The 22,092-nt window shown below is 37.8% G+C and overlaps 1 protein-coding gene across 1 annotated transcript in view; it reads left to right on the plus strand.

Moving 5' to 3' along the window:
* LOC146651332 (ephrin type-A receptor 6-like) overlaps positions 1-22,092 on the plus strand; it is a 191,870-nt gene that overhangs the window by 9,948 nt on the left and 159,830 nt on the right. Inside the window, exon 2 of the mRNA XM_085383465.1 lies at positions 1,146-1,210. Coding sequence (XP_085239591.1) covers positions 1,146-1,210 — 65 coding nt within the window. The remainder of the gene's footprint in view (positions 1-1,145; positions 1,211-22,092) is intronic.

A 22,092-nucleotide genomic window follows, 5' to 3' on the forward strand; every position in this document is an offset into this window, starting at 1 on the left:
TGGCGCTATTTGAAAAAGCAACATTTAAGATCTAAGTCAATGATTTTTGAAGGAAATATTTAAAGCTGAATTTTTGCTTCTTGTGATCATTATTAAAGGTAGAAAGGTAGAAGCCTGGGACTTCCAGTGTTAAAAGAGACAAGGGAACAGTTTTGAATAAGTCTGTTGAGACTAGTGTTGTTATTGTTGATGTTTTTGTCTGTTAGCATTGATTCTCTCCTTGAATACTAATTCTTTTCCTGTACCCACTTAATCATGCAGTGCATACTCACCTAATAGGGACATACTGTAAGAGACTGTCACACATACTGTGTATTTGGCACTTTTGACAAGGTGACTGGATGGGCTCCATGTAATATTTATGGATTCTGAAAATGCATCAGGGTCTTTGTATAAAATCTGTTCCCTACTGTTGTCACATGTGTGGGAAAACTTTTTTTTTTTTAATTTGTGTTATTATGCTGCTATCTCACTGAAGGCAAATTCTGGAAGACACAGTTTTTTCTTTTCAGTGTAAATCACTTGTCACCGGGAGAAGTGCTTTCCTCCTGAATTATTAAATCTGTTGTCCTTGAGAGCATGACAAAGTATTGACAAGGATGACAATATTTTCCCCTCTAAAATAGTATTTTTTAACACTACTTGGAAGTTTAAAGTCACCTGACAATGATATTATTATGCTGTGCCATGATTTATATCATTGCTTTAATTTATATGCAATAAAACATAGCAGGGTCTTGACTGATGTTTGGCACAATGGAACATACACTTTACTAGCATAGGAAGGATTGATACATCACTTATAGTATTTCATGAAAAGTCTTGATCATCGCCAGTAGGAGAGCATATTGTGGGTGAGATTGAAGTAAAGCTATGGATAGCAGAGGAGGGAATGGCCTGTTGACAGCAATTTGACTGCAATCCATCAAACTTTAAATTGTGTTGCAAGTGGCAAAAATGTTGCTCCTACTGTACACGCAACTGTGCTCATAAATATTCATCCAAGAAACTCATTTTCGTTAATATGAAAAATGTCTAGATGAACACGTTTTTGACAGATTTTTCAATTTACAGTGTGAAAGAGAACTTTTTATGTGTTCCCAGATGGCTAATGTATGTATTTCCTCCTCTTATTCTCATTTCAGTTGTGTTGCTGGATACAACGTCTGTGCTTGGGGAGCTTGGATGGAAGACATATCCAATAAATGGGGTAAGAGGGGAACCTCTGTCCCATGTTATTTCATTTATTATTACTGTCCAGAATGTCTTGTTGAAAAAGGAATAGCTACTGTTGCATCAAGGAGATCAACTATATTGATTTAAAGAGGACAAAATTGGTAGAATGATCCTTTTGTGGATTCGTTTTGTATTCAGATTACTCTGTCCTCACAGAAAATACAAAATAGAGGTGAGGTTTAAAACCTCCTACTATGGTGTTCAGTTTCGTACTCCTGATTAATTCCTGTCTCGGTGTTCTGGGAATCCATCCTACCTGACAAACCATCCTACTCATTGTTTCTGCGCACAATACGAAATTAAGTGGCAAACCGTCCTACCTTTGTGAATATTAGCTAGAAAAATACTCTTACGGGTAAAATTAAGTGCCAAACCATCCTACCTTTGTGAATGTGACCTACAAGCATACTTTAACAGCTAAAGTTTAGTGGCAAATTGTTCTACCTTTGTTAATCTGAGCTAGAAGCATATTTTCACAGCTAAAATTCAGTGGTGAACCATCCTACCTTTGTGAATATGAGCTAGAAGCATACTTTCGAGGCTACAATTAAGTGGCAAATTGTCCTACCTTTGTTAATAACAGCTAGAAACATACTCTGACGGGTGAAATTAAGTGCCAAACCATGCTACCTTTGTGAATGTTACCTATAGCCATAATTTAACGGGTAAATTGAAGTGGCAAACCATTCTGCCTTTAAGAATATAAGCTACAAGCATACTCTGATGGGCAACGTTAAGTGGCAAACTGTCATACCTACTTAAATTTATGCTGGAATTACTCTGTGACAGCAGAAATGTGCATAAACTACCTAGGGTAGGACATTTTGCCAAAGTAGGATGGTTTGTCAAAACACCATTTCTGTCACGTTTGGGCCACATTATTCTTTAATTCACACATGCTTTTTTTTCCATATTAAATATACATTCTTAAAATGTTAAGAATTCTTTCCATTCTTTCACGATTCATTTTGCCATCTTATTCAAAGTCCAAGAATGTAGTTTTCAACTTTTCTTTTAAACTTAGGTTGCCTCTCAGCATAGAAACAATAACTGCTCTGTACCCTATTTTGTGTTTTTGTCTGTCAGCTACACCAAAGGGATTTTCCAATTTTGTTCAGACAGTAAATGCTTGAAGCCCAACAGCAATTTCGTGTCCACCTGAAAATCAGAACTTTGGAAAAAGCAGCAAGTGTCAAACAATTCCTGTATATTGCCTTGATAAAATATAGATGCACTGACAACAAACTGGAACATCTTCAGATCAAAACCTTCACACTGCATCAAAAGCTTTCTCTCACCGTGCTGACACAATACCTAAAAGTCTGATTGAAAATGTCTTCAAGCAATAAGGAATAGCAGTGGAATTGCCTGACTTCCACCACTTTGCTCATATCCCGGTCTTTCCTTCATGCCAATTAACTATGACACGACCCAATTCGTGGTGGAACCTAAATACAGGAAAGAGGGAGAAGCTACACTAAAACTGTGAGGTCCATAAGTATTTGGACATTGATCTCTTTACAATGTCACAGTGTATTTAAAATAAGATAATCAATATGTGATTGAAGTGCAGACTTTCAGCTTTAATTCAAGGAGTTTAAATAAGATTAGATAAAACTGCTAAGTAATTACTACCATTTTTATATGTACCAAATAAAAAGAACATCATTTTAAACCGCAATTGTTGTTCATACATGCATTCAGTGTCTGAAGTATAGAACCTGTGGACATCACCAAATGGCGCCAGGTCTTTCCTGCACCTTCAGTTGCTGCTTGTTTGTGGTTCCCTCAGTTTTTTTTTTGGAGTAGCTGAAAAACATGCTCTATTGGGCTGAAATAAGGTGAGAGACTAAGCCAATGTAAAAGATGCCACTTCTTTGCTTTGAGAAACTCCTGGGCTTTTTTTTACAGCATGTTTTGGGTCATTATCCATTTGCTCTGCAAAGCGCTGTTTGATTAGCTGTGTAGCATTTTTCTGAATCTGAACAAAGAGAGTAGCCCTGTGTACACTTCAGAATTCATCCTGCTACTTTTATCTGCAGTCACACAATCAGTAAACACTATTGACCACGTTCCACTGGCAGCCACACATGTATATACTGTACCATTCCCTCCACTATATTTGACAGATGATAGATTAAGTTAATTTTGTTTTTCATTTAGTCTTATTTAGTCTAATTTCATTGGTTCTTGAGTGTAACCAGTGGTTTGCACCTTGTTGCAAACCCTGTGTTTTTACATTCAAGAAATTGTCTCTTGATTGTAGACTTTGAGAGTGAGGTCCCCACCTCCTTGAGAGTGTTTTTGACTTGACTGGATGTAGTGAAGGATTTTTTCTTTACCATGGAAATCCGTCATCTTGCACTTTAGTTCTACGACTATACCAGATTGTTAATTTGACCACTCCTTGACCACAACATTTTATGGGGGTCTTTATAAATGGGTGTATAAAAAAAGTATATATTTCAGAATTAAGTACTGAACTTTTGTTAAATACCCCAGAATTGAATTTACAAGTCTACACTTCCATCATATCTTGACTGTCTGCACATCTTGACTGTTTGTAAATTCATGGTGTACAGAGGCAAAATAGCAAAAACTGTCATTATTTCTACCCACTCAAGTGTGAGTTAACGGAACTTCTGTTTTTACAGTTTATAAGCAAGCTCATCACTTCTGTAAAACAAAATAATATTGAAAAGAGTCAATTATAAGCTAGTTTTAAAAATAATAATTAGTTCTTTTAAACTCTGTATGACCATCTAAGATTTGTACTTCCAGGGAGCTAATTATAAATTAATGTTATGCTACCAAACTTTAGACTTCAATATATCCTAAAGTTTGCTGTTTACTTTCCCTCTGGTAAACATTTTGATTATATTCTCATGTCACATGAGAGTTTATTCTCTAATTGCCTGAGTCTGACGACCTTGGATCCACTTATAAGAAAGTTTCAGTAACACCAGCCAACAGTAGCAAAAGCAGCAGCACTTACCAACAGCAAAAGTTCAGGATATCCTCAACAACTCACCTCAATATCACTGTCAGTGGTCAGAAGTGAGTTTTATTGACTCACCGACCCATATCGGACTCCTTACACAGGCAGTTTTACAGCCTCCTCCAGAATAAATAGGTGTGGACACATTTGGAAGCTGAGGCAAACAGTGGACTGACAGTCTGTACTTCCTACAAATGAAAGCCAGCTGGGGTGTTAGAGGAAACTTAGGTTAGAAATGGTTAAATATCACAAAACATCCCAATGATATTATTATTATTTAAAATGTTCTTCCTGATTTATTGTTATTCAAATACATTAAAATGTAGCGTGTACAGAGATGTTTTATATAGAGATAATAGATGTGGAAAACTAACAGCCATCTGTGGCCATTATAGTGAAATACACAGAGTTGGCCATGGCCTTTGATTGTTGGGCCCCAATAATAACCGTTTTATGACAACATTGACATCAAATACATCCACTCTTACGAGCCTCTGTTTGCCTAGGTTGTGCACCTCTTGATTTTTGTAATCTGCCTCATTTTACAACTACAACTGCAGCTGGGTTGAAGACACAAGTGCAAGATTGAGTTTCTGTACTGATAGGTCATTAAAATGTATAGAAAAAAAAAACCTGACACAAAGATTTAAAGATTACACAAAGGGAGATGTTGCAATAGTTTGACTTTGTGTAAAATCCATCCATTTGTAGGATCGCATCAGATTCACTTTGTGGAAAACACTTTGAAAAAGAGAAACGTCAGCTCTGATGTGAAGGTATAATGTGAGTGTGGAAACATCTGCTGTATCGTTCAGAGGAATAGGTACTGATGCCATAAGAGCACTCATTAGCATCCTTACGCTGAACTGGATGGATGGATGGATGGATGTTCACTTTGCTTCATTGTGGCTAAAACCATGTGATTTTATTACTAATGTAACTAATTGGCATTGTGATTGTAGGAGATACATTATAAATGCAGAAAATAAACCCAAAAAAGTCCTTGCCTGAAAATATGTAGTTTCTCCATAGAAATAAATAATTACATGTATTCTTTGAAAGTAATTGTGATCAAATGGTGTCACGACTTCACCCCCACCCGTCTCTTTCTGTCTCTCCCCACATGGCCCTTGGTGGCCCATATCAGGGTTATGGAGGTGATTACATCATGTAGGTTATGGTGACAGCCGCCCAGAGGGTTAGGGAGGAGGGAGCGAGGCTACTGTCTTCATGATTGAGCTGTCAGTCCTCTCCCCTCCTCACTCATCCTCTGTCCTCCGATTTACCATTAATATTTAAGGCATGAGGTGAGAGGCCTGAGGGAAGGTGTGAAGATCTGGGGAGGTAAAATAGTTTAAATCCCCCACACTACCTGGAAGCAAGCAAGAGCAAGTCAATCTCCACCATATTAGACACAGCTTGGTATCAGGCCAATACAGCAGCGCATCATGTAGCTGCCTATCAGAGTTGCACACTAGTTCTAGTTTTGGGCATAAACTGCTGTCAGTCAGTCCTGCCCAGTACACCTTAAAATAAATTCATATGGAGTTTCTGTCCTAAAATAATTCCCCAATGATGAACTTGCAAAGAATATAGCTGTGTATATGATATGAAATTGAACAGGAAGTGGAAATATATATATATATATATATATATATATATATATATATATATATGTATATATATATATATATATATATATATATGTATATATATATATATATATATATATATATATATATATATATGTATATATATATGTATGAATCTGTTTTTTTTTTTATCAATAGCCTCTAAACAACTCCTGTAACAAGAGGAAGATGAGTGGCTGTGTAGAGTACACTCCAGGGGCTTGCAAGCATTTTAATGCTGTGGCAATATCATTTTTTACATTTCGCATAACGTCAAAAATTCATGCTGAATTACTTGTCGACACTTTGCATTATATCCAAAAGTGTAAAGATAACTGTTACTGGATTAAAATATTACTGGAAAAAGAAAAACTTTAAAATGTGATGATTCTCAAGCAAGTTTTGTTTTTTGTTTTTTTTGGGGTTTTTTTTCTTATTTCTTAATGGATATATGAGCATCCAGTCGCAACATTTGGATGACATCCTTGCTATATGTAACCCCAGTTATATATACTGTACCTGAATGAGAAGAGATTTAATGTACCTTTAACCCTCCTGCCATCCTTTAAAAAACTCACACCCATCACCCTAGGGACCATTCTCAGCCACGCCATAAAAAGACCATATATCCATATTTTATTCCACTTTAAATTAGCCAACCTTGTAAAACTACTCCTCCCTGAAATATTCATGTAAAGTTTTAATTATATTTTCGTTGTTTTAACCCTTCAAATCCCAGTGTTATTACATGAGCGCCCTGTGTTATAAGCCCCAAAAACCAAAAAACGAAACTAAATATTTCCACAAAAAACCAGTTGAAGTAATATGTGATTGTCATTATAAGTAGGCCTTTAGATGGACCAAAGATTGGCACCAACATACATTTTGACCTGCCATTATTTTTTTTGCATTTTTTTTGCAATTTAAAAATTAAAACTTCAAGGCCCTGAGTCTTCATTGACATCCAAGAAAAGAAGAAAAAATAAAATCATATGATGATAATTTGGGGTTGAAAAATAGCGTTTATAATGGAAGTCAATGGGCAGAAAATGGTCCCCAGGGTGATGGGTGTGGGGATTTCTGCTGCTCAGCCATTTTAGGCTGATTTAAGGAATTCACACTGGAATATTAACATTGACAGGTAAAAACTATCCTGTGGCAAGTTTGGTTATATTCCGCTGAACACAGTGGAAATGGCAGCCATTTAACACATAGCAGTGGCACAAAAAGGTCCCAAGAAGGCAGGAGGGTTAATTGACTCACAGCCACTTCAGCTCCAAATGAGGATAACTACCTCCCTATCTACCCAGGTGCATCTCAGCATGTAACTGACCTCACTCCGTGTCTTTGCTTCACATCTCCTGCCTCGAGCTGTCCTGTTAAATCTTTTTTGCTGGGAGGTATGCTTTTATTTCAAACATACCTTAAAAAATGAAACCTAATTTTAATTCCATATCTTACATCTTATATATGTAAGATATGTGTTTTCCTAAAACAATCAAGCTTCAAATGAAAATTATTGCCTTGGAATCAAATGCAAAATGTGACCTATATATAGAAATCTTTACAGCACACATATACTTTTTAACACTTCTTGTTGTCATTAGGTGCAGTAGGTTTCTCAGCAGTACTGGGCTACCAAATCCTTACTATGGACAGATTTGTGTCTGATTATCACAGTTGTCTGGGAATACTTTTAATTAAAATGAAGATTACAGGGAAAGTGTGCAACACTTCAGTTAATTAATTGTGGTTGGTTCTTTCAGTCCCTAGCTGTCATTTCCCTACAGGGTCACATTCAAGGTGTCTACAACACTCTGGAAATCTATGAACAGATGTTTACCAACCGCATACATGATCATACGTGTTGGTCAGGTTCAGTTTTCAGTGCCAAGGTGTCCTTTAATCATTTTATCCTTACTCTGCTTCGAAAGTTAATAGACCTGTTTCAGCTGGCCCATAATGGGAAACCATCTAAGGAGGACTGTTGTTATGTTTTTTAATGGCTTGAACGTGGAAATATCCTCAGAATTAAAAACACATTCACCCTTAAAGATTTCACTCAGAGTTGTGCATACTGAGCGGAAATTGATCTACGCCATGTCTTTCAAGGACTTTGACTCTGAAATGTTTTTTTCTCCAGTTAAAGTTCATACATAAACTAGTGTTTGTTTGGGGTTTTTTTTTTTCTTTTTTTTTTTTGGGGGGGGGGGGGGGGGGGGGATATGTTTTGAAATGCTCTATATTGATGAAAAACAGGGCATCAGAAGGGGAAAATGGAAGAGACAGAAGAAGGAAAGAGGATTGATTTGGCATCTGTCCATTCTGAATATTGTAGCTGTATGCAGACACAGTGCTGAAAAATGCACGAGTCATTTCCCAGCGTTGGGGGGTGGGCGGGGGGGTGACCGTGTCGGGGGATCGTTGTAGCAGTTATTGCAGCAGCTAATTTATTAAATTACATAAAAGAGCTTTAAGGGATTAAGAATGCCTAATGTTACCTTTTGTTTTCACACGTTGACATTGTAATGCTAACTGAGAAAAGGCAGGTTTCAATACAGAGACTGATAGTTGTCCATTATGCAGGGAGAGCGTAATCCTATTTTTATCTATTGTCAGAGATCCCAAGCAGCCAATAACTCATATCTACTGGGGGCGTATAAACAGTGTTATGTAAGTGGGGAGTACAATGGCGGCACATTGGTTTACTGCTGCTGGAACACTGCTCAGTCAAATATTAGACTGTGCAACCTCAATACCTCACAGGCGTAAGGCTCAGAACAGCACATTTGTCTCGCGTGTCTGTGTGCACACTGTGTGTGTATTTGTAATGTTTCGGGCACATAAATCAGTTTTCAAAGTCTCTTTTTGTAATAGGAACAAACAGTTCCCAATATGATCAATCATTGGCTTTTACAGTAGGCTGACAGATTAGCCTAAGCTTAGGATACGTTTAGCCTTAGTCAAGTAGTGGTTACAGTGTTGGCTAGATTAGTTTCCACGAAATTCATTTGTATCAGTGCAGAGTCCTCCAGAGTGATGGAAAGTCTGTCGGTATTGTAGCAAAAGCATAATTTTAGATTTGCATTTCTTTACATCTATTTGCTAACCCTCGTGGTAGTATACTGGACAGAAGCCCACATTACTGTTCTGAGATAGCATTGCTTTTTTCAATACATATTGATTCTTAATACATTTAGAAAACATTCATCATTCACTTTCTGTAGGATACCGACTGTTACTTTTTACTGTTTAAGCTTTCTCATCACTCTGACGTCACCTTAACAAACCCACAAGGACCATAAGGGCGTACTTTCATATTTGTTGTATTTTTCTTTTAAAACTGTTCTTGCTACTGCACGTTTAAAAACTTTTAATTGCACAACACATCCACTGCCATATATGTGTCGTGACTGTTGCAATCAGTTTTGTGGGTGCTGCAAATGATTAGAAAATAGAAATAGAAGTAGAAGTAGAAGTAGAAGTAGAAAGCTTTTTGGCCCTAGCAAGTCAGCATGCGAAATTAGGAATAACAGCAGACATCTCCATCAAGGCTCAAATGAAATGTGCTCGTTGTTGGTCTCAATTAGCTTCATTTGGTCTTCCAGCTTTGGTGAAAGTTTTGAAAAAACTAAATATGGGGCTTGCACGACAGGGTATCAGGAAGAAACAGAGCTGAAAAGAGAGTGAAATCACAGAGGCACAGAGGGTTAGTTGGCCATGTTGGATAGAATGAATAAAATGACTAACACATTAAACGCATTAAAATGCTTACGGACTCATGAAAGCATTTGTACATCATATCAAGCCGCTTTACTTTCCCCCAGTCCTAATCCTTAATCTCTTTATCGCAATATTTAACCACAGTAATTGATTGCAACTACGTGACCTGAGGCTTATCTCAAAGCACTTTTTCCATCCCTAATACTATTAGCCTTGAGAGTGAGACTGAATAACAGAGAGAAGAAGACAGAAGAAAATCTGTATGTCAGTGTCCTTCATAGCTCAGATAAACTTCTCTAAGGCGTGCTGCTGAGTGATGGCCGGCAGCTCTGCAAGGAAAAAAAGGAAATAATCCTGAACCACTCCACTTCTCCCCACGGAGGCTCTAATATAAAAAAGGTATGATGATTTAGCACACCAGTATTCATCTCAGGGACCTCTGCCATAACCGGGCTTAAGCAGTGCTGGGGGATTCCTTAATTGGCTTGTTTCTTGTCAGGGACACACTGAGGCCAATATCTAATGCGCTCCCACTCGGCATCTCGCTGACAACGGAACATATCCTGACAGGTTTTTGGGCTAACCCTCACCGTGTGAGGAATACAGCGAAGCTGAGTTAGAGAAAGAGAAAGAGTAGGAGGTACAGGATAGATGCAAATAGAGAGAGGGGAAAATTGAGGGAGGGAAGAGTGAGGAGATTATTAGTGCCTGGCTGAATGCAGGAGCTGAATACATAAATACAGGAAATACTAGCAACCAAGGAGAGAAAATAGAATATCTGGTTTCTGTAAGACAGCCGGAGTTTAGACAGATAGACTTATCTATCTGTGAAAAGCTCTGGAAATTTTCTCACATGCAATAGGTCAATAGTTCAGTCTAAGTTAAGCCTACAGTGAAGTTTCTATAAAAACAGCAGTCGTACCATGAAGGCAACTGGGTCGCTATTTGACATTGGCACAACCATGTCTTTGAGGTTAAAGTCCATATTCCATAAAAATGTGTGTTCAGAAGGTAAGGTGAGGCATCACAACCTGAGTTAACTAGACCTTCATTCTTCATTCATAAGTCTACGCTCAGTGTTGTATTCCTGTAATATGTAAGAAGTGTACCTGTGTGTTGGTTAAGTAAACGTCAGTGCCCAAAACAAAGTAATTTTTTACCTCCAATAGACAGTTTTCAGAAAAAAACAAGTAAATCCAAATTCTGATATTGATTTTTTTTAATAATAGTTCTGATATGATTTGAGCACAGAAACTAGTTTTGATCTTGCCAGAAAAATGGGAAATAGTTGCAGCAATTTATTGGAACATGTGCAAACATACTTGGAACTTCACTATTAAAGGCAAAAATAAAGCTTCAAAGTGTATATTTGGTTGAACACCTTTATTCTTCAGCACTGCCTGAACTTTCTTAGGTAAGCTTTCGTGTATTGTCTTCAGGAATTATTCTCTTTTTTCTAACTAGGTATGCTTTTACTGCATTGGCATGTGATCATTCTCTGCTGATGTTACCAATCAGATGCTTTCCAAATGGTAATGCATGATGGATAAACACATACTCACTGCTGTACCTCTCACCTGATCTCCGCTGTACATACTGACCAGAATTTGAACCAGAAACTTCAAATCTGGATTTATCACTCCATAAGACCTGTTGGATTTGAGTTTCAGTCCACCTCTTGCATAATTAGGCATGCTTCAGTCTTTTTTCCATTTCCCTTCCCTAAGAATGGCTCCGTGGCAGCCAGCCTTCCACTGAGACCATTTCTAGCTCAGCTGAAACACTAGATGCATCTTTCAGGTCTAAAGGACATGATTTTCTGATACTGTTCACCTGCTGTAGACAGATTTTTTTAGATTTGTAGATTTTTTCACCTACTCACCAGAAGGTTGGTGGTTCAATCCCAGGCTCCTCCATTCCAGTGGGGTATGATTGGGTGAATGCACAAGTTGTATAAAGCGCTTTGAGGGCTCAGTGAGAGTAGAAGAGTGCTATATAAGAACCAGTCCATTTACCATTCATGTCTTTTGTCCTTCACTTCTCTAGTTATCTTACTTTTTTTAAGACATACTACACACCATGCAAAGATCTGATGATGTTCAGGTGTAAGGACTGCAAAAGAATGAAAAGTACCTTTAGAAATCCTGAAGAACAATTGTTCAAAAAAGTCTAGTTTTGTGGAAGCAAAATATCAAGAAATGTGGGTGTGTGTTTTTTTTACTCAGTATTGTACTTTGGCAGCAGTACTTTTTAATTGAGCCTAAACCTAAAAGTAATCAAAACAACTTTTACTTCTTTGTTTCTCAGAGTGTTTTTCTCATATTATTCTTATTGTCTTCCTCTGTGGTTGTCTTCCACTCATCGTTTTTTCCTGCCTTTCATAACTGCACTAATCCTATACCATTATCTTTGCTGTATCTTGATGGCAGTCTATTGAAAGGCCAAGTGTGCCAGCTAAATTTTAGTGTAAGGTGAGCTGGCAGAAAACTCCAGCTCTAAATGCAAAGCCAAATGCAGACACAGAGACAGAGAACTAGAAGAAGCTGGTGAGACAGGCAACAAGAGGTTAAGCTGGGAATCCATTAATGTTTCATAGCTAGATAGACAAGCAACAGCACTGTAAGACTGGCTGTTATAGCAGTATTCAAGCAGCGAATTGTATATTGACTTCTTGGTAAGATGCCTATAATGGGGGGACCTGCTGACACACACATACTCAGGAACATGTATACCAAGAGTTGCATATTGACAGTTTTCTTTTTCATTATTCTTCCACGCACGCACACTGCAAACTTGCATGCACATAAAAATAGAAAAGACTACCTATCCAAGTTACTAACAGGTTACACACCTGCACACACACACACATATTTGCATACACAAATGGATAGATTCTTTATGTGTACACCAAAAGAACAGTGTGGTGGCCCAGTTAGACAAAACCTGCCCAAGGTCACGGTGCTTTATCTCTAGTAGGCTGTTTATCCCTGTCTGTTTCACTTCACTTGCATCAGAAAATATATTACAGTGACAATGACGCATTTCTGCAGAATTCCAAACCTAAAACCTCAGCTCTGCTGTTCTCTGGCACCGAGTATGCTGCACTCCCAGCTGGCTGATCAGAGCCTTAAAAAGACATTACAGTTTGGTCACACTATCCAAAAAGTCTGTTAACATCAGCAAGAAGAGGTAATAATCCAGGATTTTTATTAGAGTGGTTAATGTTGGTCAGATAATAGTGCTTGTTACAGTTTTGCGATTGAGATTAAGGTGTCATGGATTTGCAGATGTTTTCATTGTATCATTTATGTTGTGCTTAAGTTATTACAACTTCAATTCAAAAAAAGTTTGAACAGCTCATCAGCAGTTCTGGGTTGCTTTGCCATATTTTTCATTGTATGATTTAATGATATAGACAGGTCAAATGAATGAAGATATAGACAGGTTTAGGAGCAACAAGCAAGTCATATATAGTTATATAGACAACATCCTTTAAGGGAAAGAATTGTTTCGCCAAGCCAGTATCAAACCACTATTTACATGTATAACAATGGCATGGCTCATGGCAAAATGCTATGGGTAATAAATGTTGCATACTTGCAGTCCAAAAGAGTCATCTATTGAAAACATTTGTCTCATTTTTAAACATTTTTCACATTTAATGTAGTTATTCATTAAATGTGATTCTGATCAGATGTTTTTTTTTTATCCCAGAGGAAATTACATGGTCACAGTTGCACAGTTACTAGCGCACGCAAGCTAAAGTACCAATATTAGATAATACAATATCATACAAAATAGCTCTTCCTCTAATATATAACTATCCCTGATATATTGCACAAATACAAACACAAATTGGACAAACAGTATATACTTAAGTGTACTGCAAATGATTTTCTGCTAGCCTGATGAAAATTCCACTTTTTAAGATACTAACAGAAAATGTTAAAATGTCTTTCGGAAAGCGTTCTTACTTTAGGAAGAGTGCCTGGCTCTCTCTATCAACTGTTGAACATCTTTCTTTGTCTCCCAGATTATGTGTGGTTGATTGAAACAGGATTTTTCTTTGGGGTTGTCTATATAGTCTTGTAATAGCTTTGTGCCTAGCAGAGCAATTGCAGTGCTCCATCAAGCTCTGACACATCCATTTGTCACACTCTCTGTGGTCAGATAGAAAACCAAGGGAAGAAGCACACATACACATTGATAAGCACACACGCAAAATGAGATATAATGCCAAGCATTGTGTCCTAGTGTAAAGTACATATAGCATTATCATATTATGACACTACTGAAGAAAATGCATCTCACCCTGTGTTGTTTGGACACAGGCATGCCATGAACCACTGAATGAGTCACTGAAGAAAATCCAACCTGACACGTTCAAATGGAAACGAAAATGTTACAAACCGAGACTGACCAACACAATGTTGACATTTTACACCCTGACCAAAGTAGCCACTCAAGTGACAAGCTAAACCAGCAGATGCATTATCTGTGGTAGAACAACAATATTGCTTTGCTGATTGGGTCATTTGTAGTTGTCACACATTTACACATAACACTCAATGAAAATGCTTCTTCCTCTTTAAATCACACTCCTACTATTACTGCATAGTGATTCTTTTATAATTTGCGATCAAAAAGTTCCGAAACTGTTCATAGACCGTTGCACACAAATGGCATGTAGCATGTTTGTGGTTGTGCAACAGGTACAAGTACTGTTTGACCTTGAAAAATCAAGATTAAGATTTATGCTACTTTCGTGTGGCACATTTGCAATTTCACAGTGATTTAACACTCAGTCAGTGTCTGCAAGGACCTCCGTCAATTGGCCTGGGGTAACCCAACCTTTGAGTTAACAGTGGGCACGGAGTCATCGCTTGCTATGAGAACATATAGTAGTCTGTGTGGTATTAGACCTCAAAGCGTTCAAGGTCAAAAAGACATCAGAAAAGTATAACAAAAAGAATAAAAGAAGAAGATGATGAAAAACAGGAAAAAGAAGAAAAAGAGAAAGAAGAGGAATATATGTCTTGCACTGTTTCCAAGGTGCCAGACTTTCGTGTAGTTTTTCAAAGTGGTCTGGAGCAATAATTCTCCAGGCTTTTTGAAGGTCTGTCAATGTTTTATTAACCAACCAAAGAAATGGTTCTGTTGTTTGTTAGAAAAACAACAGAACAGAAAAAAAAGAACAATACAAAATTTGTAATTTATTTTATCAACTTTCCTTCTGACGATGCTGTCTGTGTTGAGCGCTCAGTGAATCTGCATTTGACTACTCCGCCTAGGCTCGAGAGTGCAGCCTAGGCGGAGTAGTCGAACGCAGATTCACTGAGCACTCAACTAGTGATGTGCGATACCACTGATTTCCTTTCCGATCCGATACCAAGTAATATTCAGGGTGGTATCGACGATACTGATCCGATACCGATACTTTGTACAAAACGGATTTTATTTATTGTATCTCAAATTATAGCGTCATAATGATTACAGGACATCAGAATACCTTCTTCTTATCACTTAATAATGCAGAGTTCATCATATAGAAATAAAAAAACTAAAGTTGTGTGCTATTTGAACACCTTGCCTGCCTGGAGGACTAAAGGACTCCGTGAGAGACTCTCACCCTAGCAGCACCTGTCCCTCTCCTCCTCTTCAGTTCGCCTCAACATACGCTCGTCATATTTTGTGATATGATTTACTCTGAGGTGTTTGACCAGGTTAGTGATGTTGCCACAACCATACATGCCAACCCTCCCGATTTTTCCGGGAGAATCCCACCTTTCTCCAGATTTTCCACCCGGACAACAAAGTTGAAAAACCATATCGCAGAATTCATAGCGCGGCCCAGCCAATTCCAGTTTCCAACAATGACGGCAGCGACTTAGTTTTAATATCACTCTTATTTCTCTTTCTGGGTCGCAAAAAAACGTTTAACATATTTTCAGGTGAGAATGTAGCTGTGTAAACTTCAAATATCTGAGCCGACCGACACATCGTCTTCAAACCCCCGCGGTCTTTCACCACTCGGGTTAAACATGATGTACAAGTCACTTTGATAACTTAAAAATGTTCTTGTTTGGCTTTTTCAGTGTTTTATTTGTTCGTGAGTAAATCGGTTTGGCTGAGATTAAAGTTATTAGATTAGATTAAATTAAATTAAACTTTATTATTCCCTCGGGAGGGTTCCTCCGGGGTTTTCACACAGCTGAATAAACGTCAAACAGAAAACTGATTAAACAGAAGAGTTTACGTCAGTGTCCGGTTATATTTTAGACAGCAAGGAGCAGACGGCAGAGTTTCACTCCACCGAGGGAGCTCGTGACATACTACCCGGCTTTCTTTAGACCGCGAAGGCCGGTCCTCAGGTGGAAGCAGCCTCTGAATTTGGACACCCCCGCTGTTTCCGGGCCGGCCAATAATAACGGTGACATTTAACGTATTTTATCCGATAAATAAACCCTGTAAAATATATTTATCCGCCCAAACAGCCCTTTTGAATGTCTCCCTAATTCTGAGGTCTCAAGGTTGGCAAGTATGGCCACAACACCTCACTTTTTTTGCCACATTTATTGCAAACCACGGCTCAGCTGTTTGTGGAGGTAAAATACATCCGCAAAATTACTCAGCCATTGTTGTGAGTGCGCACGCCAAGGGGCTGCGAGACATTTATACAGCCGTATTTCGCACATGACTATGAAAGGCGGAAGAGGAAGTAGTTCCTTTGAATGTAGGCAATCCGAATGTTATAGTTTCTTTCCACTGTGTTCCTGTTAATGATAAACTACAAATTTACTCTAAATTACTAAAATATCGATATTTTAATGTGAGAATCGATTCTAGAACATAAATGATTGGTATCGGAGGAATCGATATTTCAGGATCGATCCGCACATCACTACACTCAACACAGACAGCATGGTCAGAAGGAAGAGCGCAGGGCAAGCTAGCGAGACAGAAGTGGACCTCCCCACCCTCATTCAGATCTGGCGTTTGGAATTATTTTGGTTTTCATGTGACGTATGACCCTGAAGGTAAGCGAGTCATGGACTAAAGTAAAACAGTATGTTGGATGTGCCATGCAATGCTCAATTACATTGGTGTGAACTAGTGTGTTAGCGCAGTTAGCTCGTTAACGTGTTGGCCGTCTAGCCCCTCTGTATAGGGTAGCTCGTTAACGGAGATTTGCCGTGTTGTGGCGTTAAGGTTATTTCAACGAGATTAACCTGAAAGCACTAGTGGGAACACAACGAATATGACTGCACATTTACACCGACATCATCCTAGTGCAAAGACAAAAACAACAAGCATGCATGCTACAAACTTTAGCCGAGTCATTTAGACAGCTGTTAGCACAGGATTCTCCTTATGGAGACCTGATATGTTTAATATGCTGCTGAGAATATAGCCCAGAAGAAGCGGATAGTATAGCTTTTATTTTGGAAAGAGACATTTCTCTGTAATAAACTCTCTTTTCCAAAGATGAGTGATTCCTCAATCAGATACAGGGCTCGCAATATCGCTAGCCCGACGTCCTGGGGCTATCTCTGCCCTGCCTGTCGGGCTATTGTAGGAAGGAAAAATATATGTCAATGCTTTTGCATTCTTTCAGAAATGTAGCTGGGTAATTATGTCATTGGGTGAGCCACTGTCAATATGTGACATATTGAAATCGTGTTTGAATTTGCGCTTGTTTTTTTGCTTTCACTTTGCAATCGCGCGAACTGTGTATAGAGAGCGACAGCACTGATCTGTGAGTGATGATAATTTGTGCACCAATTCCTCTGACATCGTCTTATTAATTGTTAGCTTACTATGCAAACATGACAAGTGAAATCTCCCGCAGCTTAAACATGTGAGAGGTTGATCGCGCAGAGAATCGCTGAGCTTATGTGAGTGCGGCAGGATATATATTTCACTACGATGACCTGGATGACTGAGAACCTTCACAGACAGATATATATTTTAGTTCTGCTGAGCCAAATAAGACAGGTCAGGGTGAAGAAGTGACAGCCAAAGAAAAGCTTACCACAAAACGGAGAAGTTATGACAAATCAGACTATAAGGCAAAAAGAAAGTGCAGCTTTATGGTTTCATGGACAAAAGAATTTCTGTGGCTGCAATATGACGAGCTAAAAAACAACACGCACAAGGGTTAGGGTTAAATTTAAAAACTGTACTTTTGTGTTAAAATATATATTTATAATTTTAATAAATGACAAATTAAAAAGGCATGAACATTTTTTTTTGTATCAAAAAAATATCGAACCGTGACACCAAAGTATCGAACCGAACCGAACCGTGAATTTTGTGTATCGTTGCACCCCTAATAATAAGATATGTTTGATTTCATATAGATAACAGATTTGTTTTGCATATTTTCCAGAATCACATATATACAGAGACCCCTAGTGACATAAATGGAGAAGTATTGGGTGTTTATGGTGATACTACTGCAAATACATGGGTCTGGAAATAAAGTCTACAAATGAATTTACTAAAGAGTTCTATTTGAAAGATGAGCTGTGACACTGTTTCACACACAAAAAGCTTTGTTCACTTTTGTAGTAAAGTTTGTTTATTGGTAATTTGCAACAGACTGGTTGTGCTTGGTGACCTTCTAAGGTCAAAGGAAAAGCTCTGGATTGTTTTGTATTTACAACATACAGAGAAAGGTAATACCTTCATAAAATGAGCTTTTTTAAATTTCTTTTTCTCTTAACATTATTTTGGTATGGATGTACACGAGTTCTTTTGCTTCTTTTGTTGGTAGAAGTCCTGGGGCACACAAGTGCAGAACAAAACCACTTCTCTTTCTCCATCTGTATCATTTTAAAGTAAATTTTCGATAATGGCACAATCCCTAAATCCAATATTTTTGTCTCCAAAACATCACACGCAAACATAAACTAAGCAAAGCATCTAAATAAAAAGTGAATCACTGTCAAAAACTGCATGTAATTGTTCTTTAGCATTATTGAACTGATGTTACCAAAGCTATTAGAATCAATAAAACGGCCTGAATGATCCTATAATGTAGAGTGTATACAGATAACCAAACTGATATGGCTGTTACTCCTAAAAATTGCATGAATTTCTAACTTAATAAGTTAGCTCTCCAGGCAGTTTTGAAGCAGAAAACGTTATGCAATAATTCAAAAGTTTGCAGATTGTTCAGTTTTCTCTTTCATTAACTGAGTTAGAGCTGTAATGGAAGAAAGATGAGGTCACTTGGTAAAGATTCAACCCCTGGAGCTCCAGAGTTTGTCCATTCTTCTCTTTTAGAAACACAGAAAGATAAGTGAGAGCGAGAAACATCTTGTGTTCTTCTCATCTCTCTGGTCTAACTTCAATCTAGATGTTCGATTGTGCATGAGGAGGTTGATGGGGGTCGTTTGGGGTCAGAGGATGGTTCCTGTTAGAGGGATATGGTTTCATTGTAGATGGATGTTTAGGCTGGCAAGCGCTCTAAAATGCACTTAACATTTTATACAAATTCTAAAGGTTGCTGAAAGCCATACCCCACCACTTGCTTTCTCTGTGTCTCTCTGCTGCTCTCTCTGTCCTAATTGATCGAGCTGCCCAGACAATCCCGTATAGCCTGCACTTATTTCCAGTCAAGCTTGTTTAAGCCTTACAGTAGTGGAGTCAGATGGCTTTGCCAGAGAAAGATGTCTCTTACTGTTACCAGAAAGACAGGTAGACGTGGGAGAGAGATTGCATCATGCCAAACTGAAACCCAAGGCAAACGTAATAGTCTTCTGGAAATATCATAGTGGGCATTTGGGTAATCCTTTAACATGTTGTCCATTTTATGCCCAAATTATGTTCTAATAAGCTATTTTTTTACTTTTAATTTTATCTTACAAAAACTTTGACGACCATATATAGTCTCTAATTGTCTCATATATCTCATATATAGTACCCAGCTTTAGAGCTATGGTTTCTTTGGATCAATGCATGCAGACCAATTCAAGAGATGCTACAGAGAGCCAAACATTAGTTATAAGGAGGCAACAAAGGCCCAGTCTCCAGTAATTCCATATCTGTCAGCTCTGTGATGCACTGGTCTATTTCTCAGTGCTGCTTAGATACAGCTCTCAACAACCCACACCCTGCCCTTCAAGTTAATTTGACTGATTTATTATTCTGTATTCAAGTAGCACATCACATTGACCAACAATTAATTTTTGGCCATTAAACTAGAACTTGAAATAGCAGTCATGACTGCATGAGTGGGTTTTTTTTCTTGGCAATTCCCAAAGTTGGGTGCTGATTGATTAAAATCAAGTGTTTTTTAAACTGTTGTAATTTGACGCAGCCTTTTGCATAGGTACTGTATCTCTACTATTTCCCACTCAAGTTCTTCTACTGGTCCTTCTGTTTAGTGTAACCCTAAAACTAACTCTGTGGCATATTAGTGTCACATTTTATGCTTTTAAATAGTTTGAAGAATTATTTCCTAAACAGAAAACTTTTACCTGGTGGGGAAATACTGCTTAAGATAATGTTTTTATTCATTTATCTTTTTTAATATTTTCATCTAAAAACACAAAAAATATGAACATAATTATCATAATCTACAGTCTCTAAAGAATTAATTTTATGTGTTGGACATAGTTGATAAGTATGGGTTTTTCGTTCTTACATACCTAATTCTTAAGTAATCCTAGCTGCTTTCTCTTTGGTGCATTCACACCAGATATACAGAGGAGTTCTGCAGTTTTATGCCCAGGCAAGGCCTGTTCACTTATAATTAGATAACTAATTAATTAGATAAAATATGTGGCGTTAACTCCAAGTGTTGAACGTGCATAGCAAGTTCACTCTAGGTGCGATGTTGGTGTAAGTGAAGGAAGCTATTGGACTGAAAAATCAATCAGAGCAACAGTAAAAAAAATTCTGGAATGGCCAAATCAACAATCTGGTACATTCACAGAAAGATTAAATGCACTGCTGGGCGAAGCAACACCAAAAGGCCTGAAACACCACAGAGTATAACTAAAGTGGATTATAATTTTATTTGTCTTAGACAAGTAAAGAACGCTTTCATAGTCTTCATCAAAGAGGTCTTCACGCAATTTAATAGAGAGGGTTTACAGCAAAGTGCAAACCCCTGGTTACATGCAAAAACAGTAAGGCCAGATAAGAGATGGCAAAAAAACACAGAGCTTATGGTATTTACCAGAAAAATTCTGTAAGTGTCCAAATACTTATGTAATTACCTGTTTTACTCCAGCTGCCCCCAAAATGCCTCAGTTAGTGTTCGGTTCAGTTCATGCAGATGCAAATCTGCATCTTGTGCAAATTTTTGTAATTGTATGTTTGCATGTAAAACTCTTTTTTGTTTGGTGTAAATGCACCATTAAATTTAATCAAAACATCCCTCTCCTAATACTGTCAGCATTTTCCTTTTCTTATTAGGGACAACTTGGCTTTCAACTATTACAACACTTATTTAAATTAGTAGAGCATCCTCACACACTGGTGCATGTAGCCCAGCATTCACTTCCTCTTTTTCCCTACCCGTCTGCTCTATCTTACTGTCCTGTGAACCTGCTATTGTTCATCTTCCCCCTACCCATTCTCTTGATATCTTTCTCTCCTTTCTTTATTCTCTCTCTACCTCTCTATACTCTCCCCGCTCTCTGTGTCTCTCTGACAGCCTCCTCTTAACAATGACCAGCAGACTGTGTAAACAGGAAAGAGGCAATGTGTTGTGGGGGTGTTTGTCTGTGTTTCATCCAGTTTGTCTGCAGAGAGAGGATATTACAATTAACTAAATGAAACACTGTATTTCAATAAATATTTATTGTTTTAGTCTAGCAGTCGAGTTATTGCGTCTGTTTAATTATTTCTGGACATCTTGTAAGAATGCTGCCTTTAGGTACACTCTGAGGTATTGATTTTTAAGAGTTACTAATAGCAGTATTAGTATTATTACAATGGCCTATAAAAAGCTGAGGCCTTAACCTTCACTGTAAACTGTTGCTATGTACAATGTCCATCCTTTGTGCTATAACCATCACATTTTATTGACTTTGTTTTTTCATTTCATCTTACATCCATCATCAGTACATCATGTCAGCATAATATTACTATACCTCAATCAATACAATTCTGTTTCTGCATCACACTGTTCTTGTGTCAAACCAATAAAGCAGATTTGAATTTAATTGAACTGAGACTGGGAGAAAGAGATAAGAAAGAAATGAGATAGCGGTGACCTTTTCTACAGATTGAAATGCCAAACTTGTCTTTATCAGCTACTTCAGTGTTTGGCTGTTACTGACACCAGTTAGGTCCTTGCTTCTCACTCATCGGTGGAGTGGTGGTCTATAAATAGTCCTTAAAAAACTTTTTTTTAAAGGTATATACATTTCATTAAGGCATGCGATCTAGGAATTGCATCTTATTTTTTTATTTATTTGAGACCCTTAAAGTCAGTACCTTTTTGTGAGGGCTATACTTTTGTGTAAACTATAACAGAAGCATGAGCTT

This window comes from Rhamphochromis longiceps, linkage group LG16 (genome assembly GCF_057381845.1).
Source record: "Rhamphochromis longiceps isolate RC_006_pf linkage group LG16, R_longiceps_female_GT1.1, whole genome shotgun sequence".
NCBI lineage: Eukaryota > Metazoa > Chordata > Actinopteri > Cichliformes > Cichlidae > Rhamphochromis > Rhamphochromis longiceps.